The 27,624-nt window shown below is 40.6% G+C and overlaps 1 protein-coding gene across 2 annotated transcripts in view; it reads left to right on the plus strand.

Annotated features, from left to right (window-relative positions):
- The window catches only part of CDH13 (cadherin 13), a 752,462-nt gene that overhangs the window by 418,791 nt on the left and 306,047 nt on the right, over positions 1–27,624 (plus strand). For both annotated transcript variants that reach the window (XM_005292303.5, XM_042852124.2), the window contains exon 6: positions 18,534–18,678. In XM_005292303.5, the coding sequence (XP_005292360.1) occupies positions 18,534–18,678 (145 nt within the window). The remainder of the gene's footprint in view (positions 1–18,533; positions 18,679–27,624) is intronic.

Consider the following 27,624-nt stretch of genomic DNA (forward strand, 5'->3'; position numbering starts at 1 on the left):
TGCCAACTGATCCTGACTGCCAGCACTTATACTCTTTCATTCTCAACTAGAGAACTTTAGACTATCACCACCATACATGTGTTGCCTATTCTTCTGGCGTTCCCCCTGCGTCCCAATAATGCAAAGTAGAGAATTCCAGCTGTTCATTGCGTGACCTTGCACAACTCATTGAATCTCCTTTTCCCTCTACTTCTCTGTCTGAACATGGGGAGGATGCCTTCTTAATAGGGACTTTGAGGATTAATTAGTTAATGTATGTAACATGCTCTGAAGATGTGAAACACCACTTGTACAAGGTCCCAATCCTGTGTATAAAGACTTGATTCGGTATTGATATCAGTGGGAATATGTTGTGTGCAAGGAATACAGGCTAGGGCTACAAGTGCTAGATATATTTTGTATGTGATCAGTGTTACAAACATAGCCACATAACTGCAGTTAAAGTTCTACCTGTTCCAAAATGGAATACGAGTGCCTATCTTTGTATGTGCTTTATATTGACTAAATATCATTTATTACTTAGTAATCTAGTTTTGCTTTCAACACCTTTAAATATCTCTAGGCATAACTGATAGAAATATCAGATTGTTTCCCACCTTGAGTTTTTCCACTGACTCAAAAAAAAAACAAAACAACCCTCCCTCCAAGAAACAACCAAACTTTGACTAACCCTGCATTAGTTGGGTTCTTTGTGATCTGAAAATGTATTTTTCCAAAAAAACACAACCAAACCAAAAAAGAGGTCAGTCTTGTCTTGTAGCATAAGCTGAGTTCATTTAAGTGTAAGATTTCTAGGAGTTAGTTGTTCATATTTAATGTACTCTGAAGTTTACGCCATTGTTCTCTATAATTCTTTAACATGCTTTTCTACACAGTGATCTGGTTCACAGAAAAGAACCTTTTCATGCTGACAGTAAAGAAAAAAATCTTCAACATTGGGCTCCAAGGGAAAATGGTATTTCTCGTCCGTCCCCAACATTTGTATTCCCACGGTGGTGTGAAAAATGCCTTTACTAGGACATCAATAGCATTGACGTATATACATTAGATTAGGTATTTAGAGTCTTGATCACCAAATGTAGAGTCAGGCAGACATTTTAGCATATTCAAATATATTAGCAGGGACCTTGAGAGTTTTTGCCTTACTCTATGGCACTGAGCATCTTTTACCTGTAGGGGTCAGGTTGGCATATTTCCCACAACTGAGTTCCTGAAATTAGAATGAGTAGGCATTGGTGGGTTAGAACATTTACTGTTTTATGCTTCTGTGTTCCCATTATGACATCTAACAACCTGGATTTCTCCAGGCCATAGTTAGAGTTATATTCCATCATTAAAGATTTGTTTTAATGCTAACAGTAAGGAAGATTAGTATGTCAGAACTTAGTGTCTCTTTGGCAATTCTTATAATAATTACCAGGTAGAAAAATGCCCACTTTGCAAAAGTGGGTTTCAAACTAGCAGATACACTAGAGCATTTCTGTTAAGGGTGTTTTTGTTGTTTGTTTGTTTGAACTTTCAGGTTTCCAGGACTGGCTGTGGTTGAGAGTACCATTTTAATTAGTGTAGAAAGGACTATGGAGGTGATTTTGGACAGCATTTTTTGGCACTTGTGTACTTCCACCACTTGGAAAAGAGGAAAAACAAACAGTCCCTTAATTTGTTGCTGCCTTTGGGTGCTGCAGAGATCTCCTATCACAAAAAAGAACTGGGGCCTGATTTTTCAGAGGAACTGAGCATTCGTAACTCTACTTGAAGGCAACAGGAGATGCAAGTGCTCAGCACTTCTGTAAAATGGGCCATTACAGAATATAAAACATGCAAGAGCTACTGGCTAGGTAATATCCCTGGAGTTCTCACCTCAAGGAAGGCCAAGTAGTATTGCATTGTGAGTAAAGCTATTTGCTGTGTAAAAAATCATTGGGGTAAATAAACAGTAAAATAAGTAAATAAGTGAATCATAGAATCATAGAATATCAGAGTTGGAAGGGACCTCAAGAGGTCATCTAGTCCAACCCCCTGCTCAAAGCAGGACCAATTCCCAGCTAAATCATCCCAGCCAGGGCTTTGTCAAGCCGGGCCTTAAAAACCTCCAAGGAAGAAGACTCCACCACCTCCCTAGGTAACACATTCCAGTGTTTCACCACCCTCCTAGTGAAATAGTTTTTCCTGATATCCAACCTGGACCTCCCCCACTGCAACTTGAGACCATTGCTCCTTGTTCTGTCATCTGCCACCACTGAGAACAGCCGAGCTCCATCCTCTTTGGAACCCCCCTTCAGGTAGTTGAAGGCTGCTATCAAATCCCCCCTCATTCTTCTCTTCTGGAGACTAAACAATCCCAGTTCCCTCAGCCTCTCCTCATAAGTCATGTGCTCCAGACCCCTAATCATTTTTGTTGCCCTCCGCTGGACTCTTTCCAATTTTTCCACATCCTTCTTGTAGTGTGGGGCCCAAAACTGGACACAGTATTCCAGATGAGGCCTCACCAATGTCGAATAAAGGGGAACGATCACGTCCCTCAATCTGCTGGCAATGCCCCTACTTATACAGCCCAAAATGCCGTTAGCCTTCTTGGCAACAAGAGCACACTGTTGACTCATATCCAGCTTCTCGTCCACTGTGACCCCTAGGTCCTTTTCTGCAGAACTTCTACCTAGCCATTCGGTCCCTAGTCTGTAGCAGTGCATGGGATTCTTCCGTCCTAAGTGCAAGACTCTGCACTTGTCCTTGTTGAACCTCATCAGGTTTTTTTCGGCCCAATCCTCTAATTTGTCTAGGTCCCTCTGTATCTGATCCCTACCCTCTAGTGTATCTACCACACCTCCTAGTTTAGTGTCATCTGCAAGCTTGCTGAGAGTGCAGTCCACACCATCCTCCAGATCATTAATAAAGATATTAAACAAAACCGGCCCCAGGACCGACCCTTGGGGCACTCCGCTTGAAACCGGCTGCCAACTAGACATGGAGCCATTGATCACTACCTGTTGAGCCCGACGATCTAGCCAGCTTTCTATCCACCTTACAGTCCATTCATCCAGCCCATACTTCTTTAACTTGGCGGCAAGAATACTGTGGGAGACCGTATCAAAAGCTTTGCTGAAGTCAAGGAATAACACATCCACTGCTTTCCCCTCATCCACAGAGCCAGTTATCTCATCATAGAAGGCAATTAGGTTAGTCAGGCACGACTTCCCCTTCGTGAATCCATGCTGACTGTTCCTGATCACTTTCCTCTCCTCTAAATATTTCATAATTGATTCCTTGAGGACCTGCTCCATGATTTTTCCAGGGACTGAGGTGAGGCTGACTGGCCTGTAGTTCCCCGGATCCTCCTTCTTCCCTTTTTTAAAGATGGGCACTCCATTAGCCTTTTTCCAGTCATCTGGGACCTCCCCCGATCGCCATGAGTTTTCAAAAATAATGGCTAATGGCTCTGCAATCTCACCCGCCAACTCCTTTTAGCACCCTCGGTGCTCGTCCAGTTTTTCTAAATAGTCCCGAACCACTTCTTTCTCCACAGAGAATCAAAGCATCTGAATGGATTTGATCATCTTTTGCTTTTATATAAGTTTGATCATAATGAAACATGGGATTCAGGCTGCCATACAAAATTATGTTGTTCATCTAGGTCTCCTGCTTGACCCCCCCGACTCATTTTCTTTCAGCTGAATGTTGCTAGGATAATAAATACAATATGAAAACCTCAAAATGGATTGGGCATAGATTCTTTTTCCCCTCTCTGATCACTGCTGTATAGCAACTCTAACTGAAAAGAACATAGGTAGAGGAACCAGACAGACTTATATTAAATGGACTTTGAGACCACTCCTATCAGCAATAAGTTAACAGTCTCTTGTTTGAACCCCAGGGAATCAGAGTGAAATCAATTCTGGAAGTATTAGTGGATTTGACTTAACACAGATAAGGCTCCATTATTTCCTGTTCCTTCAAACTGTTGTATTATTTTGTCCTGTTGTCTTCATTTCCCCTTCTCCCCCCAATAGGTTTTTTTTGTCAAATGGCATCTAACTTCAAATATAATCTATATGATAGCACAACTTCTTGTAATAGATGCACATTATTTGCTTTTCACTTGCTAAGAAGCCACTCTAATTGCCCCCCCATCCCAGCTCCCCACCTCCACCCAAAAAATCATTTCATAGCAATTCAAAAGAGGAGGAGAATAATAAATTAATTAATAAAAAACTTTTGAAATCTAGTGGGGCTTTAGAGATGTGTATATATAGATTCCCCCTCCCCCTTTCAATGAGTGAAGTTAGAGGGAGCAACGAACATCATTTTAACATTTACTCTTAGTTTCTTGGGAGTCCATGCTAAGTATCACTTCAGGAATCAAGACACCCTCTAATGTTGGCTGTGACCTTTTATTCTCCTTACTTGAATAATGATCTGAAATTTTTAAAAAGAGAGGGCATTAAAACAGATGAAGAATTGGAGACTATGGCTATTTATATGATGACTTTGTTAAATTCCTCCTTTTGCTCACAGAACTTTTATCAACATGTCAGCAATGCTTTGTGTCTGATGTTTCAAAGAGGTTGAAGCAATTTCTTCCTAATGAAGAATTAATTTCTGTGTAATTCTACTGGGAGTCACCAGTCTCTTTTGAAATTCTTCTTAATTTACACACACAGTTAAAATGTAGTTGTGTTAAGAGAAAGGACATTCAGAAATTGTTTTATCCTTTATAAAGCATTATGGGGCCAAATATTGCAAACAGGATATTGGCACACTTGAGGAGTTTTGCTTGACTAGAGGGTGTAAAATTTGATCCACAATTATTTTCTGACCATACGGTCCACACTATGTCTGGGGACATAGACCGACGCCAGCCACACCTGCAGGGACCTAAGGCAGAGCCACGTGTGCCGGACCATGCAAGTTGGGCCATGTAGCCCAGCAATTGCAGGCACTTGTGAGCGGTGGTGAGAGGGTGGGTGTGCACATGATATTCTGGTTTTCGGATGAGGTCTGAGGGCTTCTCACACACATCACATTGTTTTCTAAATATACAACCTTCCCATTTGAATTTGAACTAGAATGCTTCAGACTTGCCTTGTAGACATTGGATATCGATGCTAGTATGGAAGTCAGCCAAGGTTTCAGTACCTTATGCCCCGTTCAGTGAATGGAATATTTTGAATAATAGTTGTACTGCAAATATTATAGCATGTTCAACACTCACAAAGAACCTCAACCTTTTTTCTCCAAACCCCACACTTTTTATGTGCTGATTTTTTGTTTCGGTTTTTTATTTTTTGCTTCTTTTGTTAACAAAGATCAAAACCCTCCAAAAAAATACAAAAAAAAAAAAAAAAAGCTATTAAATGAATGATTAGTATGGAACCTTTTCTCATTTGTAATGCCTTTAATAATCCCTTCTTCATCATGTAGGCTGCAAATCCAACTTATAGTGTTTTTGAGACCAACCTTTAAACTGAAGCCTTTATAGCAGGTTCAATGTTATTCTGTTATTTTAATTAGTTTTTCCTAATTCTGTGAAATCCGTAGAGTTTTGAAATCTTTAGAGGTTTCTGTTTATTCATGTTGATAAATATTAAGGTTTCTAAACCCTTTTTTCCCTACAACAGGGAAATGTAAGCATCTTTGCATAAGATGACAGCTATACATATTTATACTATGAAAACGTACAACAGTCATAATATGAATGTGCTAAAATAAAATGTTTATATATTTTTCTATATATATTTTCCTAAGAACTTTACTAGTTTTTCCATAAGCCTGGCTACAATTTTTATCCGCCATTTGTAGACTATCCTATTTTTCCTGTTCTTTCTGTTAGTTATAGTAGCTCTCAAATTGTTTATTTGAGAGATAATCCATCAGCCATTTATGCCAGTATAAGATTAGTATTACTCAAGAAAAAGGGAAGAAGAAAAGTATATTAAAAATATTATCATTTGTGATTTAATTATCCAGGGCAGAATTTTAGTAACAATTAAAATTAGGTATTCTGTCCTCACTGATAAAATGACTAATCAGAACGGTTAGGTGTTTCTTCTAAGAAGACCTCTTTGGCATTTCACAACCTGAAGACAGCAAGAAAGATAATTTTCACATCTCAGATAGATGTGTCAGAACTGTCAGAAAGAGAACAGATTGAAGATTTATAGTAATTGTATGTTGTGAAAAAATGATCTATAATTTAGAGGAGACATTCAGAAAAGTCTTCATTCAGATAACTCTCTAGTGCTTAACATTTCCTTGCAATAATGTCTTTCCAGCAAAACATGTTGGAGATAAAACATGCATGATAAAGATAGAAACCTTTCTAAAAATAAAAGCAAATACACTCTTTTATCTTGAGCCTTTATGTGTATGAAAGAGTACAGGAAAGAGAAGAGGAATTTAATAATATCTATAATTAGCACCAATATTCTGCTTTACAACTTCTAATTTCCATAATAAACATTAACTCATAAGTAGACTATATCTGCCAGATACTATGTTCCCCCTAAGAAATGCTCAGAGCCTTTGATTCCGGCACTTGACAACTTGCAGGTTGACTGCAAACACTTTCCCCAGGAGTGACATGTTGTGAACTTGAAATGCACCAATAATGTGGCTGTAGCTTGAACTGGAACCAAAAAGTTATCATATATGAAGTGTGTGTTCACTAGAAGAAAAATGAATCGAATATGTATGTAATAGGGTGGTCTTCCCCTTTAAGGGCCAGCGTCCCAGCAACTGCCAGTCTTGGTCAATTAGCAAGCCCAGATGGGAAGGGAACAAGGAATTATAAAAGCCAGCAAGTGGCTCAGTTGAGTGAGGAGCAGCAGGTGGGAGATGAGCTCCTGCAGTAGGACTTGAAATAGGGGGATTGGAGGGAAGGGTGCATTTTCATTTCGGCATAGAGGGGAACAGCCTCTGGGAGCCATAATCCTTGGTAGGCAGAGGAACCGCTTTTTTGTTTGTGTGTATTTTGCCTAAGTTTTATGTTTGAATAATAAAACTGTGCTTGGAAAGAAACTTGGGTATGGCAGTGAGGTCTTCCTAGGCTGAGGAAACAGGCCAGCAGCCTTGTAATTCATTTATAAATGGGAACCTATTTTTTGAAAATAGGTGCCTTAGCAAGATGACCAAAGTCCACATCAGGATGCTCACAATGGTGGTTTGGCATACCAACAGACATTTGGTCCCAGTTGCACCTATTCATGTCAACTTAAGGGTACATCCACATTGCAGCTGGAAGTGTGTTTCCAGCTTGTGTAAATGTACATGTGCTAGCTTTGATTGAGCTAAGCACTCTAAAAATAGCAACGAAGCCATGGTGGCATGGGTGACAACATGGGCTAGCCATCCTAATGCACTCCCATCTGAGACACAAGATATGTGTTCTGGTGGCTTGCCCCTCTTGCTGCCCATGCTCCTGCAGCTAGCTTGATCAGAGCTACTGCGTGTATGTCTAGCCAAGCTGGAAATTAGTCCTCCAGCTGCAGTGTAGATGTACATTAAATGCGGGCTTTGAAAATTTGGCTAAATTCTCCCTTTGGGGACAATTGTGCCACCCCTCTGACATTAACTGAGCAACCACAGAACAGTCAGGGAGTGACACAGTTGTCCTTGAGGGGAAAATGTGGTCCACCCTATCTAAATATGCTGCTTACTAGCATGATTTTTAGCCTCTTTTTTTCTTGATACTGTATAACAAACAGCTAGTATTTTCTTCGTATTTTTGTAGAGTAGAAAAGCTGGAGTAATTATTTGTTAGAAGTTATTTATAGCAACTTCTTTCTTTGTGTCCAGGCTGTTATTTTCCCTGAATTGTTCCTTTAGATAATGCAGACGCCTTCTAAATAGAGCCATAAAATGTTTAGAGTGGTTCTTTATCACTTTTTTTCCTAACCCGGTGGTCGCTAAGTGGTTTTCCCTAGTAGAGGAGTACTATATACCAACAGTCTGAAGATTAGTCTGACAAAGTTTCTCCACTCTGAACCTGCACTTAGCAAGTCATTTTAAATAAAACTAACAAACATCTCCAATGTAGACTTTCAATAAATACAGCATTAGTATACACATTCTCCAAGGAAATGGAGGGTGTTGCAGGTAGCGGTGTTACTGATTTGGTGGGGGTCATTCTTCAGTACTAAATTAGTATTGGAAACAATACTCCATTAAGATGTTTGAGTGCACTCTGCTGCTGGAAGTGCTGATGTAGCCTCTTATGGCCTATAAATGCCTTGCTGCTTTTTTACAGGACTAAGATTCTTAACTGCATCTTAAAAAAAAAAAATCTTCCTGGTCAGATTCTGCCAACTTAATTCCCTTTGTAGTTTCAATGGATATATATTGCTGTTCTGCACCATCTAGCATGACAGTCCATCTACAGTTGATGTAAACCGCTTTTGCACTCCAACTCAAAAATGGCTGCCTTTCACTGAAGGGTGAAGATGGACAGCATTGTCTAGAAGAATGAACATGGGGCTGGGAGGCAGCCAATCAGGGCCAGGCTCAGCCCTATAAAAGGCTGCTCAGGAAGAGAGCAGGCAGTCTGTCCTAGGCCTTCGACAGGGGAAGGTCTGTCTCCAGGGAGGGAGACTAGCACCGCGGACAGCGCAGTGCTGGCCAGGCTCAGGGAGCAGAAAGGAGTTCTAGCCTGAGGCCTGCCAGGCTGCAGACCCTGAAGGGAAGGGCCTAATGGGTGCAAGGGGCTGTAGGGGAAGCGTCCCAGGGACGTGGACAGATGGAGGGAGAGAAGGCGGGTAGGATGACTGCTGTTAGAGGGTCCCTGGGTCGGGACCCAGAGTAGCGGGTGGGCCTGGGTCCCCCACCTTTCCCCCTTGTGCTGCACCGGGCTGTGGAGCAGTGGTCGAGTCAGGCTGCAACCTGCCCCCTGACGTAAGAGGGGCTAGACTTGGGGGTTGTGGCAGGCCGCTGAGGCCAGTGCACACACTCCTGTTAACTCCCCCCCCCCACCCCCCCCGGAAGGGGGTGTGGATGGACTAAGGGGCACTGCTGGAGGGCAGTGGTCCGGAAGAGGACGCCATGAGTTGGTGAGCGATGTGGGCTCAGACGCCAACCGAGGGCGAGACGACAGAAGGGACACCACCAGGAGGGGGTGCTCCACTGGACAGAGCTAATTACCGAGACAACCAGTAGGAGGCGCCAGGGGGTGAGTCCCAACCCTGTCACAGTATAGAACAGAATAGTACACTGAAGACTGATCTATTGTTTATGCTGCTGTCATATAAACCTGCTACTTTTTTGATAATATTTTGGGGGGCTACATTAGTACATAGCTGCTGGCATGTGTCTAGTAAGTGAAGGCAAACTTCCATTTTAATGGGATTTAACTACCCAAGGCAAATTATCAGACTGATTCTTTGAAGCAAATTGATCTTAATATTGGATTTAAAAGGCGATGGTAGGGAGGACATTATCCAGGTACTAAAGAATTTAAGTTTTTCTCTGAGTTTTTGAAGAGGAAGGTCAAGAAGAGGTATGTAAACTGCCTCACTGGTTGACTTTCCAATGTACGCAGCCATACTATGTAAATTACTGGAGCAGGACTGCAGTTGACTGAGAGTGAGATGAAAAGTATAGTAGAGAGGCCTCATGGCCTGAGCCATCTCCTTTACAAGCACGAATAGACTTGTTTTGTTGGATGTACTCAACTAAAAGTTCCAAGCACAAAATAAAGAAGAGTAGGATAATGAGCAAACTTGATGGGTGCTACCAACATTCTGTGAAGTCAATTAGATTCCTCCAAAACCTAGATGCAAATGTAAATATAAACAGTTGCTCACCACAGTCAGGAGCTTTTTCCTATACTCTGTGAAAGGTGATGATGTGGGGTTTCATGAGATTAACATGGAGGTTATGTGAGTATCTATCTTTTATAAATCCTGTGTAATACAGGAATTATTAAAATCAGGATGATGGATTGACTATGAGTGGCAGCACTTTCACAAAGATATTAATTTCACTATTAAAAAGAGATCTGGATCTTTTTGACATGCTGTCCTGGGTATCTTTTTTACTTCTGAACCTGAGAGACTCTCACTTCCGATATGGTGAGTGAAGTTTGATGAGAAGCTAAAAAGCAAATTAAACAGTCCTGTTTGGAATGGAAAGTATTGAGAGGTAATTGTCTTGTAAAATTCAGATTAAAATTCATTATTGCTTGAGATTTGCATCTTCTTTATTGCTTCTAAACCTCTACCTGTTCTATCGGTCTGCGAAACTCTGCCCTGTGTTTCTCACCCAGGCTGGGAACATTAGCCCCAAAAGGGGTCCGTATCTTAAGTCTGTGAGCTATAGTGTTTCCAATAAACACTCCCAACTTTATATCACCCTGAAGGTCGTCTGCATGTATCTTCCTTAACACTGAGACCACGGGACTAGGCTTGACTCTTCCTGAGAGTATGAGAGAAGAAGCTTGCTAGTGTGCGCACAATGAAGGTACTGTTCAATGACTTTTCATATTCAGACATCTAAAGGGTAGTTGTTCTTCCCAGTTTTTCGTGTAATAATGTAAATAGCTTTAGAGATCCCTAGGGCTGATTTGGGCAAGCCTGCCTATTTGTTTAACAAGGGTCATTGGTTCCAAGAATTATTCTGTTGGAAGTCAGGTGTTGTACACATATCTTGAACCACAGCTTTAAGCGTTTCCAGTCTTGAGGGAGGTGAGTATTCTGGGCAAAGGTGCTCTGACTGGACACCCCCAACTCCTACTGACTCCAGTGGGAGTTTTGGGAACTTGGCATTCTGCATATCTGTCTTTCTCTCTAGGCATTTTTACCCTATCACTCTGAGATCTGAATGAAGAATGTAGTAGAAGGCTTCTATATTTGCTTAATAGCCAGTGTATGATTTTCATTGTCAGCCAAGGCAGGGTTTAAGCACCAGTTAGAGAGCCAACTCTCTGGAACACTCGCACCATGTGTACAGAGTGATGGTAATAATGGGTCATAAGAAGTGTGCTACAGGCTAGCAGTTTAGAAAGCAATCTCAGGGGATGAGGGGACAAAAGAAACAGATCAGTTGGTGATCAAGATATGTACTGTACAAAGAGAGGAAAGAAATCCATCATAATCTGTACACAAGATCAAGCAGAAGTCAGATAAGAACTGTGGGTTTGATATGGGGCATACGTGTTGACCAACAAGACCTCACAACCTGTCTGGGATCCTTGTACTAAAATGAACCATCTCAATCCCTTGCTTTTACCTTCATATGGATGTGGTTTATAAACAAAAATAACAACCCCCTCTTTCCCTCCTTACTTTTTGAAAATTGATGAAGAATGCAACGTTTAAACAACCATGAACTAGACAGCTTACCACGTTCTGTGTTGGTGAGGTGGTCTCTTGTATAAAACCAGCTGAGGTCTGGTTCTTTATCAACCTAGTTTAATGCTTGCCTTTCCCACTGACTTATTTATTTTCTTGACACTGTGAGATCTGATATTAAAAGCTATTTGGAACCTTGCTTTTGAAGGTTCATAGATTCCAATGCCATAAGGAACTATTGCGATGATCTAGTCTGAGATCTCACGTAACACAGCACAGTGAACTTCCCAAAAATAATTTCTGGAGCAGATCTTTTAGAAAAAAAATTCAATGTTGCTTAAAAATGGTTAGTGATGGAGAGTCCACCGCAACCCTTGTTAAATTGTTCCAATGGTTCCTCTTACTGGTAAAAATTTACACCTTCTTTCCATTCCAAATTTGTCTAGCTTCAAATTCCAGCCATTGGATCATGTTAAAGGAATTACACACCTAGGAAGTGATTTTTTTATCAGATTCCTCCTATTGTCACCTTTCCAGAAGTATAACTGCCCATGCCCGCTGTACCTTCACATTGCCTTACCACCAGCAATGGCTTGCAAAACATTTGTAATCTAATAAAATAAGCTACCAATACTGCCAAACATGAAAAAGGGGTGGGGGAGGAAAATAACATGGCTGAGAGTCAGGATCAGTCTGGGGAGAGGAGTCAAGCTCCAAAACAACCAGGGACATGTCATTCACTCTTCATTTTCAGGGTAGCTCTGTGCAGTGGCATTGTGACACAGCATTGCAGGTACAAGACTGAACTTTAATTCATGGCACCCGTAAGACAATATGGGTCAGGGTATAGAAAATGTTAATAATCCTGTGACATGAAATTGACTTCAGGGACTAATGTTAAACAAGTCTTGGAAAGTGAGGATCAAATGTTCTCTATGAAACAGCTCATTCTGCATAGGCCAGCTGGGCAACTCAGCCTATGAAGCACCAGCTGCCAGGAGATGTATACGTGCCAGAGCTATTGGCTAGCTCCTCAACCCTTAAACAATATATATTGTAGATCATAGGGAGAGTGGGCAGGGTTTTACAAGAATGGCATCGAGCAAGAGGGCATCCAAATCAAGACTGGGATAGCAGAGGCTCGTAAAATGGACTGAGGCAGTGCTCAGAGATTTTGTGGGAGCAAATAGTCTATTCAGAGCATAAATATTGTGTTTCTCTCACTCACACCCATCATAGTACTATATAAAAGTGAAATGTGCATACAAGCATAGCAGAATGCGCTGCGATAAGATCATAAGCCATCCATCTTAACAAACGAATTAGAATTCTGACCTAATCCTATCCCAATAGGTTTCATCGCTAACCTATAAATAACTTATATCAGGCACCATGAGTAGGAATAAATTAACAGAATAAACAAACCACTTAAAGCACTCTCGGGCCCCTGCTGCTATTGCTATCTCTTGGGAGGGAACTGAGAGAGTGAAGGTAACTTTTGTACTCAGGCTCTTGTTCCTCCTGGTTTATCTCCTAGAAGAGTTAAGCAGGGAGAAGTAGAGTGGGTGCAGATGGTAGCTTGCTTTCTGGGGTCCTCATTGCTGTTTCTAATCTCTCACTTTGGACGTGTTGAGGGAGAGAGAAATTTGTCAGGGCTCAGCTGATGCATGCACAGGTAGAAGGTGGCCATAATCTGGACAACCATTTTCTTCCACCCAGTAGAAAGGTTCTTCCACCCAGTAGAAAGTATCTCCCCCTTTGGCAGGCGGTGTCAGGAATAAATCAATGGGAAAAAAGTGTTTCCGTCTGATAAATGCTTGATACCAGCAAGCATGCTCTTATCTAAAACTACTATTTATTAGATATTATGTGTACACACACACGGTTTAGGACATCCCAGATATAGTTACCCACAGTCTGAGATGGTTTCACATGATCACTAATGAGGCTTCCAGAGGTCCTCTTTCCATCCAGCTGATGGGGAGTTTAGATGTCAGCTCCTTGTCCTTGGAAAAGCTCCCTTGCACGGCTGAGGTATTTACTTTTACTTAATGTTTTATAGCTAACTCTAACAAAGCACATAATCTATAGTGACTACTAGTGGGTCAGCATAATAACCTCTACTGAGTCACCAATTCTCAAACTACTCATTATCTCAAAACTTTTCTAGTATTTCTAGCCAAAACAACAATATGTCAGGGGTACCTAAAACCAAGGTTGCTATTCATTCACTCTCATCCATAACTTTCTGACCCATCTTCCCATTCTAATTAACAAACTGCAAGTATGCAGCTGCCTGACCTTGTCTCAAAGAGGCCTAAGATTTCCTAGCTATGTGATGCTTGGTTTTCAGCTGTCAGTGGCTGAACATACTAAATGGCTCCCTGCAGTACTGTCCAGTTCTGGGGTACATGCAGGAATGTCAAATAACACTGACAATACATTCGGGCATTACAGAACACACACAATAGACAATTCCTGACCTGTGGAGTTTATAATCTAAAAGACAGAGATGGATAAGATAGACTGCCCAAAGAGACCAGATGTTAACTTAGTATTTTTGTTCACTTTATAGCTTTGCTTCTAAAATGTTAGGAGGGTACAGGATGATTGACTGATCTGGGAGAGACTCTGTGGGCATCACAGAAGGTGTGAATCTTCGGTTGGAGTCTGAGGGCCTTGCAGACAGATTGGGATTGCACATGGGGCGGAAGCAAGGTGGAAGGCATGAAAACAAGGGTGGGAGAAGGAATTGAAGAGGCTGTGGAAACTGCAGGACTGGCTCTAACTTTTTTGCCGCCCAAACCAAAAAAAAAAAAAAAGCACCGCTCCACCGTAACAACCCCCACGAGCACCCTGCCCCGCCAAAACAACAACCCCCCGAGCGCTGCCCTGCCCTGCTGAAACACTCCCCTGAGCGCCGCGCCACTGAAACAAACAACAACAAAAAAACCTTGAGCGCCGCCCTGCCAAACAAAACAAAACAAAACAAAAAAACCCCGAGTGCTGTCCCGCCACCCGAAGATTGGCTGCCCCTTACAAGGTGTCACCCCAAGCACGTGCTTGGTCGGTTGGTGCCTGGAGCTGGCCCTGGGAGACTGGCAATGATGGATGGAAGGAAGCAAGGGATGAAATGTGCTTTTTCAAGCTAGAAACGGATCTGGATCTGTGAAGAGACAAATTAATCCTATGATGTGAGTTCATGGAAAAACATCATGTGACCTTTTTCAGCAATTTTGGCTAAGTCTATCTGAGAGGCTTAGCTAAGTAATATGTGTACAATGCTTTGAAAACATTACATGTTTAGTATTAATAATAGCAGCAACTCCTAGATTGTTAAAATGACCATTGTTTATTTTAATAGTTAACAATGAGGTGATGGGTGAACTTCAAGATCAGTGCTTCAGCTCAAAATGAGCATGCTATAAAACAGTCCTCCATTCAGTCTCTGATCCTACATTTGATTGCAGGTAGGTAGACTGCTGTTCCCATGCAGGGCCCCATTGACAGTGCACAGATATTGCAGGATTGGAGCTCAAGTCTTGACTTTTTTTGTCAGACAACTACTAAATTTGCTTGTGCATGCATGCAGTTGCTACAAATCAGATCCTCAATATTCACTTACTCATAAACTAGAACAGCTCCTTCTGTCAATGTAAATACTACATGAATTTACCAGATACAAGTGTGGCATTGATCTGTTTTAGGTAAATCTTCAGCATGTTGGAAAATAATTTTTTTAAAAGTTCAGAGGATGGTGGTTGTGATGAAATATCCAAAGGAGTGGAATGAGGTTTAGCTCCAATGGAGAGTGGGTACCATTCTTATCAAAGCAATGGGGTTGTGACTGGGGAGGATAACTTTAGTTTCAGGACAAGACTCCATAGGACACTCATTAGTGAAGACTGTGCTGCATCAAACCCAATTCTGATCAATGCCCCAGGCATGATATAGAATCTAAATATTTTTTTTTGCCAGTGGAAGCTTTTGCACCCTTGGTTAAAGTGATATAATCAAGGGCTGAATTTAGCATCACATTGAAATTGTATTAGGAAGTGACAACAGATCAGGGACAACCCATGAAATTAATAGCTATTCATTTAAAGTTACCATCCTTCACAGTTTAGCTAATATAGCTGATAATACCAGAGAGATTCCCAATCCTTTTCTTTTAATTTTATTGCAAACTGTCTGTTCCCAAAAGACAGCAACACTTTATGATCAAAAATGTCACTAAGAAGCAGTCTATTTTAACTGTACCTTCTCAAAGCCTGGAAGAAGGCGAGTGTAGTGCCCATCTTTAAAAAATGGAAGAAGAAGGATCCGGGGAACTACAGGCCAGTCAGCCTCACCTCAGTCCCTGGAAAAATCATGGACCAGGTCCTCAAGGAATCAATTCTGAAGCACTTAGAGGAGAGGAAAGTGATCAGGAACAGTCAGCATGGTTTCACCAAGGGCAAGCAATGTCTAACTAACCTAATTGCCTTCTATGATGAGATAACTGGCTCTGTGGATGAGGGGAAAGCAGTGGATGTGTTATTCCTTGACTTTAGCAAAGCTTTTGATACGGTCTCCCACAGTATTCTTGCCGGCAAGTTAAAGAAGTATGGACTGGATAAATGGACTATAAGGTGGACAGAAAGCTGGCTAGATTATCGGGCTCAATGGGTAGTGATCAATGGCTCCATGTCTAGTTGGCAGCCAGTTTCAAGCGGAGTGCCCCAAGGGTCGGTCCTGGGGCCAGTTTTGTTCAATATCTTCATTAATGATATAGAGGATGGTGTGGACGGCACCCACAGCAAGTTTGCAGATGACACTAAACTGGGAGGAGTGGTAGATATGCTGGAGGGTAGATATAGGATACAGAGGGACCTAGAGAAATTAGAGGATTGGGCCAAAAGAAATCTGATGAGGTTCAACAAGGACAAGTGCAGAGTCCTGCACTTAGGACGGAAGAATCTCATGCACTGCTACAGCCTAGGGACCGAATGGCTAGGCAGCAATTCTGAAGAAAAGGACCTAGGGGTTACAGTGGATGAGAAGCTGGATATGAGTCTAAAGTGTGCCCTTGTTATGCTAACGACATTTTGAGCTGTATAAGTAGGGGGCATTGCCAACAGATCAAGGGATGTGATCATTCCCCTCTATTAGACATTGGTGAGGCCTCCTCTGGAGTAATGTGTCCAGTTTTCGGTCCCACACTCCAATTTTTCCACATCTTTCTTGTAAAGAGTCCAGCGGAGGGCAACAAAAATGATTAGTGGGCTGGCGCACATGACTTATGAGGAGAGGTTGAGGGAACTGGGATTGTTTAGTCTGCAGAAGAGAAGAATGATGGGGGATTTGATAGCTGCTTTCAACTACCTGAAAGGGGGTGCCAAAGAGGATGGATCTAGACTGTTCTCAGTGGTAGCAGATGACAGAACAAGGAGTAATGGTTTCAAGTTGCAGTGGGGGAGGTTTATGTTGGATATTAGGAAAAACTTTTTCACTAGGAGGATGGTGAAACATTGGAATGGGTTACCTAGGGAGGTGGTAGAATCTCCTTCCTTAGAGGTTTTTAAGGTTAGGCTTGACAAAGCCCTGGCTGGGTTGATTTAGTTGGAGATTGGTCCTGCTTTGAGCAGAGGGTTGGACTAGATGACCTTCTGAGGTCCCTTCCAACCCTGATATTCTATGATTCTATGATGAACTGAAAATCCAATTAGCATCCCAGAGACCACAACATGAACACAGGCAAGCTGGTTTCTGAGAACTGCCATACTAGTAACAGCTGATAGATTGTTGTGTGTGTTAAGCAGGGTTGATATGAAAGGAAAACCTGAAAATGGACCTGAATGGTAGGTTTGTTGAGTGCTGGAGGTTGCTAAGGTTTTGTGAAGAATGTTTATTACTCAAGAGTGGAGCCTTTCAAAACGACACAATTCATTACCACATGATGTATGGTACGCACTGTATCAACCCTCAGCTGCTAAGCAAACACATTCATAAACGTACAGTGCCCTTCAAGGTAAAGGTCATCAGACGTGTAGTTTTCTATTATAATATATGCATCATTCCATTTTGACAAAAAACACTTGTTTTGTTCAATAACCATTGGCTATGGTCATAGTGGGCCAATTTTTTAGATTCCCCCCCCCCCCCTCCCCAGCAGAATACTTGTTGTTTAGCTTCTGAGGCTATTTAAGCTGTTTCAGAAATTTACAATAGAAATCCCAAACATTTAGTTCAAAAGCTTTGTGTTTTAATTCTAATCAGTTAACACTGCATTGTTTCTGACACTCTTAGCCAAAATCCCAACCAGATCTGAATGGTTCCTTTTGCTTTCCCAGCTTTTTGTGCCAAAAGACTATAGTACTGTTATACCCCAGATGCAGAAATAGGCATTGATTGCAGTGAATCTCTGTTATTACTGTCTCTGTGTTCATGGCTGAGATACCAATTCATAACACTGGAACAAAAGCCAGCTGCCACGGAAAGGGAAAGAAATGTCTCTTGCATTACATGCCTCAGGTTTTTGCTGCACCATGACTTTGAGGAGGTGTGTTCTGTTGAATTTGACATGTCAACGAACTAGTGGCTGTTGATTTCACAATTTCCCATTTCTGCTACATAAAAATAAATAAATAAAGAGGAGACATAAAGAAGTGTTGAAGGCAGCAGTGACTTGTCATGAAAGTCATGATGTAACATAATTGAAATATTACCATTACAGCTATTTCCTCCAGACCTTTCGTTTCAGGACAAAATACATAGAGATGGAATCAAATTTTGTGCTGATTTACTCTGCTCCCTCATCAAGGAGGGAATTTATTTACTCTACAAAAGGGTTGCTCTTACCTTTTTCTTATAACATCCTATTTATATCTTCTAATACTCAGTTAACAAGGATCTTGTAATTTATTTTGGTACTGTATGTTTCCCTTTGAAGGAAATAGACTGATTCTAAGCAAATATTCACCTCATTAATATCAAATTATGTTTCTTTTTTTCTCTCCTTCACTGCGTTCTTTAGCAAATTTAGCAAATCAGTTGCAAACTACCCAATGAGGGTCACCATATGAATCTCTCTTGCTTGCATTCAAAACCATTTTGCTTCTAGCCCAGTCCTAGAGAATCTCCCTTGAGACTGAAGTACTAAATTTGCCAGTGGCTTGTTCCAGCAAAAATGCTGATGTAAGCTTTTCTTTTCCTTGCTCCTTGCTTATGTCATGATAATGAACTAACTCATGTATTCCTATCTCTTTGCTCATTCAGCTGCAAGTTGAGATCACTGATGTCAGCGGCAAAAGTATTGAAGGCCCAGTCCTTCTAGATATCATTGTTATTGACCAGAATGACAACAGACCCATCTTCAGGGAAGGACCATACGTTGGACATGTCATGGAAGGGTCACCTACAGGTATGTCTGTGTCATTCATGCTTCTGTAAACTACTGTATGTTTTATAGGCCATATACTGCTTTCTGATACACCTCTACCCCGATATAACACGACCCAATATAACACAAATTCGGATATAACGCGGTAAAGCAGCGCTTCAGGGGGAAGGGAGGGGCAGTGCACTCCAGCGGATTAACGCAAGTTCGATATAAACACGGTTTCACCTATAATGCGGTAAGATTTTTTGGCTCCCGAGGACAGCGTAATATCGAGGTAGAGGTGTACCTGCACATTTGTTCCATTGCAGAAGGATACTTGCTGACTGTGTGTGATGGGTGTGGCTCATTAACTTCTCCCTGCCTTTTGGGCAGAGGGTAATTGTCTCTGGGATGCTGCAGGAAAACCCTAGAAACAACATAGTTTGAGAAGGATGCTCAGTCTGAAGTTTTGTTGCTCTTATCTGAGTTATCAAGAGAGACAAACTGCAGGATGGGATTAAGGTTGGGATTGAATACATCCCATATTGACTGAGTTCAGGTGGGAACTCTACCTGTTCACATTCAGATTGGCTCCTGGCAGGATTTATTTGCATATGCAATGCCTGTGGTAGGTAAATGATGAGAATAAATAGAATGTGTATTGAAAAATATGCTGATATTGTAGGGCTTGTTGAGATATTGTAACATTGTACATATTTGAACACAGTTCAAATAAAAATACCCGGTGTAGACTAGAGCCAGTATGAACATTTTCTGATCATTTCTAATGTAGATTTGATGATGCTCATGTGTGCTTCTCATGGCATTTTCTGTAAAACTAGGGGGTCTTGGAATTTGGCAAGGACATGTGTTCTAACTTGGATACCCAGACTCTCTATCTAAATTCCTCACGGAGTTACAACTCAATATATTTCTCTTCAGTTCCTGCCCTCAGATGTTGTGCAAAGTTGCTGTGAGTTGTTCAACAGCTGTTGTATTCCAATGCAGAAGTATTCCCACTTCAATTGTGAATGATAATTATATTATCAGAAAATATAAACGAGTTAATTCTGATCTCATTGAAACCTGTGCCGCTAGGGAAAATGCCTGTTAAAATCACTGGAGTGACAGTGGTGTGAGATTAAGATTGGGCCATCCATCTGTATGTCTATATCTATGTATGTATGTATGTATGTATGTATTGTTATAGATATGTAGATATATCAAATAAAGAGCTAAATCCTGTATTGGGAGCTGTGGCTGGATGAAGACTGCAGGATTCTCCTATGTTTTAATAGATTTGGCTATAATCACACTAGAATCTTTCAGGATGAAGACTGCAATCAAATATATTATACCATTATGAACAATTAACATTAATTTCACTTTTATATAGGGTGTGCTGTGTTTAGTGTGAACTGGGAAAATCATTTTGTACTCCCTCTTTAATGTATTAAACCTTTGGTAAGCCTATATATTAATCTTTGTTCAAACTTTATAATTGGTGGAGCTTTTAGGAATCATCTGACCATATCAGCAATTCTATGTACTAGTACATGGTTATGCTTCTCTGCTTGGCTTTGGACTTGAATTGCATTATAAGCTGCTATCCCATAAGATTAACACAGAGAGGTATTAAGATAAATGTGTGATGTTGATTATTGCAATATTTAAAAGCAGGCTAAGAACCAACAGGACAATTTAAAAAAATGGCCAAATTTTCATTCGAACCAGAGATAAATTAGAGTCCTGTTTAGAAGTATAGTATAGTTATCCAAGTGGAAAATCAACTATTTTCTAACATTGTTTTCTGTATAGTTCAGTTTGTAGTGAACTGTAAAGAATCCAAAACAAATCTTCCCGAAAGTCCCTCTTTACTTTCCCCTCCTTCCGCACTCCATTGTAATGGAATTAATGAAACAAGAGTTTCATGGCTATTGACTGCATACGCACAGCTGTCAGAGTTCCTCTGAAATTCCTTTGTACAAACTAATCAATAGTACATAACGGAGTATGACTACCTAATGAGATCGAGTGACCGGTTTCAATGCATTTTTTTTTATTTAAACTGCAATGTAAGCAGTTTCTGAGTATGCATAGTTAAATCTATCATCCACAATGCCTGCTAATGACTTCCATTCCTTTCTACAGACAGCTCTGTGCTATTTAGGAGTCACAGGGTTAACAACAACAACAACCCAACATCCTTCACAGTTGATTTCAAACATACAAACCAACAAAGCCTGTAAATATTCTGAAAATAGATCAGATGGCAAGGACTCCAGAGCCAGTGGAAGCAAATTTCTGCAAATCCATATTTATCGTATTCTTTTTTTTTCGGGGGGGGACAACAACTCCTAGCTTTAAAAATAAGTCCTGAAGATTCTTTTCCCTGAGTTCCTCAGCAACGGGAAAATAGGATCATTTTTTATTTTATTTTTTTAACTTCCAAAATAAACACAAAAAGTAATTGGTACTGGAGAAACAATTTTATCCACTACACAGGTAACAGTCTGAAAATTATTCTTTCTCAGTGTGCACACTCATCATTAAAGCGCTCGCTTGCATCAGGGTGTGATGTTCTAGGAATCTGTATCTCTAGCACACCCTGCAGGTTATCTGTCTGAGTACAGTTTAGCCCTCTGTCTGAGACGTTTCTAAGTCCAACCCCTTTGGGGACAACAAAAGCTCAAACTGGTAATCATAGTCTCTTAACAAATCTACCTTTCATCTTCAATTTCCTTCAGCTACTCCAGATTTTTATCCCCCAGTTCTGATGTTGAGCACTGGCCTCTCAGAATGAGTCTTGCTGAAGTCTCTGCTCACATGGAGACTCTGGCTCTGGCAATTTTACGGGAGTCCCTCTTCTCTCTGTGGTTCCTCCCTTCAGAGTGCACTCTTTCCTCTTTCATAGGGCCCAGGTGCCCATTAAGTTATCATCTGATGTCTCCAACTCCTGACCCTCTGGGTCAGGATCAGCTAATTGGGTACATCTATTGTACTGTGCCATACTTAATTGATTATTAACTCCCTTCCAGCCCGTGATAGGGCTTCACTCCATCACACGCTTACTTGGGGAAGATATAACTGCTTTATACTTGCTCGGTGCTAAAACTGAGACATGTTCTGGTTTCTATTAATTCCTACAGTGAAGAAGAACAATCCACATGGAAAATATATATTAGTTGGTTTCAAAATATTTAGTGAGTGTGGTGAAAGGGATTATAACTTGGGTTATTAGGAGGAAATTGAGTGAGATAAAATTTTGGCTAGGCATCAAGGAAAACAACCTGAAAGCTCTTAGGCTGTGGAATAGTCTTCCGTGGGACATTACTGAATCATTTTTGTCTGCAACATTTACATTAAATTAGAATGGCCAATGCACTCATGCGGCAGTTTTATATTGACAGGAAATGGAGCCCATTGTGCTTAGCACTGTACGAATATGGAACAAAAAGAAGGTCCCCACCCTAAGAAGCTTACAATCTAAGTATAAGACAAGAGAAGGATATGGCTGTGGAAATACAAGGATACAATATTGGTTGACAGGATAGACAGTGGTCTCTGCACTGCCAATGCCTTACTGCTGTCAAGCTTCTTGAGGGTCATGAATTAAACTTGGTGTGGAAGAACCCCATGGCCAATCCATCTCCAATCTCATGTTTCTATAATTACTTTCCCCAGCCATTTGAAGTCCTGACGTGCCTTGTTAGCATTTTGTCTTGTCATGTAGGACAAGAGAATGCATTTACTTTTATTTATAGGTTGTGCAGTAATCCCTAATATAAGCATTGAGTGCAGCTTCAGAGCCATGGCAATGCATTTGAACAAGAAATCTTTCAGATCTCAGAGAGAGAGAGGAAAAGTAAGGTAACTTACTTGCAAAGAGCTACAAAGGGATCTCACAAAGCTGGGTGATTGGGCAACAAAATGGCAGATGAAATTCAATGTTGATAAATGCAAAGTAATGCACATTGGAAAACATATTCCCAACTGTACATATAAAACGGTGGGGTCTAAATTAGCTGTTACCACTGAAGAAAGAGATCTTGGAGTCATTGCGGATAGTTCTCTGAAACATCCGCTCGATATGCAGTAAAAAAAGCGAACAGAATGTTGGGAATCATTAAGAAAGGGATAGATTATAAGACAGAAAATATCATATTTCTTCTATATAAATCCCAGGTACACCCACATCTTCAATACTGTGTGCAGATGTGGTCGCCCCATCTCAAAAAAGATATATTGGAATTGGAAAAGGTTCAGGAAAGGGCAACAAAAATGATTAGGGGTATGAAATGCCTTCTGTATGAGGAGAGATTAATAAGATTGGGACTTTTCAGCTTTGAGATGACTCCAGAGATGACTAAGGGGGAGGGGATATGATAGAGATCTATAAAATCATGACTGGTGTGGAGAAAGTAAATAAGGAAATGTTATTTTCTCCTTCTCATAATACAAGAACTAGGGGTCACCAAATGAAATTAACAGGCAGCAGGTTTAAAACAAAGAAAAGTAAGTATTTTTTCACACAATGCACAGTCAACCTTTGGAACTCCTTGCCAGAGGATGTTGTGAAGGCCAAGACTATCACAGGGTTCAAAAAAGAACTAGAAAAGTTCATGGAGTATAGGTCCATCAATGGCTATTAGCCAGGATGGGCAGGGATGGTGTCCCTAGCCTCTGTTTGCCAAAAGCTGGGAATGGGTGACAGAGGATGGGTCACTTGATGATTACATGTTCTGTTCATTCCTTCTGGGGCACATGGCATTGGCCACTGTCAGAAGACAGGATACTGGGCTAGATGGACCTTTGATCTGACCCAGTATGGCCATTCTTACATTCTTATATTCACTGTGGATTTAACTTATCTTTGCCAAAACCTCACATCTCGATGAGAAAACACAGCTCAGTCTAGATGTATATAAGTGGAAGGCTGTGAAGCATTAGATGTCGTTGAAAACTACCAGAATAAACTAAAATATAACCAAACAGTTTGAGGTTGTCAGCCGAAGTGCTGAGTGAGGCAGGTATCCAACAGAGACCACATTAGATGAGTCAGCATTCCTGTGGTGCCCCAACTCAGTAAATGCACATTTTAAGAGACTGTAACAAATTAGGCTGAGCTCCTGCAGACCCCCTCAATTCAGCGTGTTGCTTTAGCAATCTCTTGGAACCCTGCCTCTTTCAATACACAAACCTTCAGAAACTTTTGAATATGAAGCAAAACTTGCCACGTGCACATGAGCAGTTCCATCTTAACATTAGGGTACAGGTGAGACAAACCACCACCTACCCCACTAATGTTGCTTTAAAAAAAAAAAAGAACCTGCACTCATTACCTGCCTTTTTCACAAGTGCTAATTCGGTCAAAACCAAGCCAGTTTTCATCCAAGTGTTCCAAGGCATTTCTCCTCAGGGAGGTTTATTTCCTTGGCAAATTTCAATGATCAGCCTCTCTCCCTCATTTAGATGCTAAAGATATTCAAAAGAAAGGATGCAAGCATTATTATACTAGCAAACAAAAGCAATGTTTAGGAGCAGGTAAGGTTGCATTGTTACATGACAGGCCAATCCACCTGAAAAGTATGGAAATATGAAGTTAAAGGAAAAGATCTGTGCATTCCTTGACACCTTCAGAATGACAAGAGTGTGCTCCAATATTCCATAAGGCTTTCTTTTTTAGTACTACCTCCAACAGGTACCAAAACACACTGTGTACCTCAACTTAAATTAAACTTGCTGTCTAACTTAAAAAATTCCTATGCCTTTATGGTAATTATATCAACAGATCAGTACATCCAACCGTCACACATTCCATGTATTGGGGAAGGGGTTGCCATTTTTCTTTTGTTGCGCTGACAGAGGAAGGGCTTAGGGATGATCACTTATGCATTAAAGGATGAAGACTAGAACTTATCCAGGTGGGCTTAATCAAAGCTAGAATCCTAAAGCTGATAGAACCATAGAACTTGTCCTCCTTACATAAGACCAAAAGAAAATGAAAGAAGGAAGTCTGCATGCAACCATCTTGGTGTACAGAAGATGAACACCACATTTTGCTCCAGGATGGTAATGGAGGTTGAAGATCAAAATTGAATAGGGTCCATTAGCTCACTTTAAGAGCTATAAGGATATTATTGTACACTACTTCAGGGCAAACTATGGAACTATTAGGTCCAGAAATTTGGAGAGCATGAATGGTGAAGACCTGTTGATGGAGCCACAAGGTCAGAGATCTCAGAATGCCAGCACATAACAAGGCACAGGCAAAAATAATGTGCTGAGTAATATATCTTGCACCCAGACACAATCCTGAAATCTGAGTCAAGGGAATTGATGAGAAAGTGCCAGGCTGACAGTTTATACTGAAAAGGAAAGAGTTAAATAAAAAATGCAACCTGTCAGGCAAAAATATTATATTGCTTAAAAGTTTTAAAAGTCATGTGAAGTATGAATCTCATACATAGCTGAGTTGATTTGCAAAAGTTTGCATAGCAAGTTTCTGAAAGATCAAAGCAGTTGTGGAAATAGGATTAGTATAATTGGTTTTAAAGTACATAAGAGTTGTATCTGTATTTTCAACGTTATGGGTCAATTCAAGAGGAAAAAGGAATCACAATGTGTTAAACTATTGTTGCGTATCACAAGAGGAATTCAGTAAACAAAAAGGTGTATTAAATACTCAACTGAAATGCTGTAGAGACGAGAGATGTGGACAAGACTTGGTGAAGGAGGACTGGGGACGTTGATTTACAATGAGAAGACTGGCATCTATTATGGAGTGTAGTATAATATAGTTGGTTTTATGTGATAATAAGGACAAACACATGTTATGCTGTGCCTGAATTGAAGGCAAGACAAGGCTTTCATGTATGATATATTTAAGCTAGAAGTTTATATGTATTTTTATTTGTTTAGTATGACTATGCACTGACAATGTCTGGGGATTGGTCCTGCTTTGAGCAGGGGTTTGGACTAGATGACCTCCTGAGTTTCTATGATTCTATGTTAGAGTTGCCATGCTTAATTCCAGAAGTGGCTGTAATTTTAGTGGGGCATAAAGTGATTCCTGTGTAATGAAGGCCACATTTTCAAATGGCCCTCAATCTGGCCTCCATGTTTTTGGGATTGGTGGAGCAGAAGGCGTGCAATTTTGTCCTTACTAATAATTGCACTTTCTATTTTGAACCCACCGTGCATTATGGACACAAACAGCTGGTTAGGCCTCTACAATGTTAATGTCTTCATCTTACTGAAGGAGCAAAAAATTGGGTCCAGTTATTTGTGAATGCAAAATTGTGCATACATTAAATGGAAGCCACTTCTGAAAACCTGAGCCAGAGTTTATAATTTAGTTTGTAATGTGCATTAGGATCTTTTGGATGAAAGGTGCTATACACGTATATTTCCCTATGAATTTTTCTTGCATGGAATTAATTTGTAACATAAGATACCTGTGGTGTTGTGCAGAGTGGTGATTTTCTTGGGACTAGCCAACTGTCAAAATCTTACAAAAACAGTTCTAAAAGTCATAGCAAACTTGGCTTCCATTAGAAGTGTCGAATCCTAGACATACTGGAAGTTTGGTGGTCACCTATTCAGGATAATCTGTACTTGAAAAATAATCTTTGTTCAGTTGTTTTGTTTTAATGTTGATTTCTAGTTCTTGCAGAACTGCCCCTAGTTCCCATAAAAGACTGAGTGTATGTAACATTAGCATTCAATATATGGGCCTGATCCACTGATATCAATGGGAGTCTTTCCACTGACTTCAATAGGCTTTGGATCAAGCTCAGCATACTTTATACTGCTATAAAGTATAGGGTACTTTATACTAAAGTAATCTTTTTTCATATTGCGACCTTGTGTTACAACAGGGAAGAGTTTTGAGGTCCTCTTCCCATGAGACCCTGCCCCATGCACCCATTAAGAAAGGAGCACGTCCATTACCACCCTAGACCTGGTCACAAGCCACCAGATTGAGAACCCACTTGCTATGGCAAAACCTAGGTCAATAGCCTTATGGATTGTAGGAGAGTGGTCATCTGGAAATTTCTGACAATTTCCAGCTGATGAAAAATTTATTTTTTTTCCACTTTGGGCTGGTTAAATGAACTTAGCTCACATCTCATTTCATTCGCTGGAGGCATTTAGCAGAAATGATTCTGAACACATTTGACTTGATTATGCAACTTGTAACAATATGTTACAAGCCCAATGGGTTAAAAGCCTAACACAGAGGTGGGGGAAATTGCTTGTGAATTGCATTAAAAACAGCAACTTGTTTTCCATTAAGCACAGTAGCCTGAATACATTGCATTCCAACTGAGGAGCCCTAAAGCAGAACTGATAGAAGATGTCTGTAAATAATTATTAGAAATAAAGGGACATTTAAAGTGGCACACAGAACGACATTAAGCACAATAGCCCAGAGGAAAGTTCAATATCTTAAAATAATAATTTGTAAAAATGGATAAGGCATGAGGAAGGATTTAGATCACTGAGCATGTATTATTGATAGCCACATGCTATATAATTGTATCTTGATATCATTCAGACAAATGAAAATTGGGTTATAGAAATAGTTTCCTCTTATCAAATACAGCATGCAAGGCTGCCTTTTTTTCAGTTAGCCTAATAACAACAACAAAGCTGGTGCAGAAATGAATATAAATGAGATTGCATATGGAAGATGAAAATCAAAAGACATTTGCAAAAGTAAACTGCATGAAGATATATCCGGAGAAGTTGGCAGAATAAGTTATACAATTCCTCTCCCCCCCCCCCCCCGTACACACATTGCAGCGATCTTTGTTTGATGTATGTCTCAAGATTATAATAATATTTTCCCCCTAGTGTATTTCTTTTTACTTTGTGATCATTGCTGATGTGCAGAAAAAAACCAGGATGACTTAAGCTTTAAAATGACTAAAATTGCATTGAATTTGGTGAGCTCCGCAGGCTTGCTTCTTGCCTGTGACTTGT

This window comes from Chrysemys picta, chromosome 14, assembly GCF_011386835.1.
Source record: "Chrysemys picta bellii isolate R12L10 chromosome 14, ASM1138683v2, whole genome shotgun sequence".
NCBI lineage: Eukaryota > Metazoa > Chordata > Testudines > Emydidae > Chrysemys > Chrysemys picta.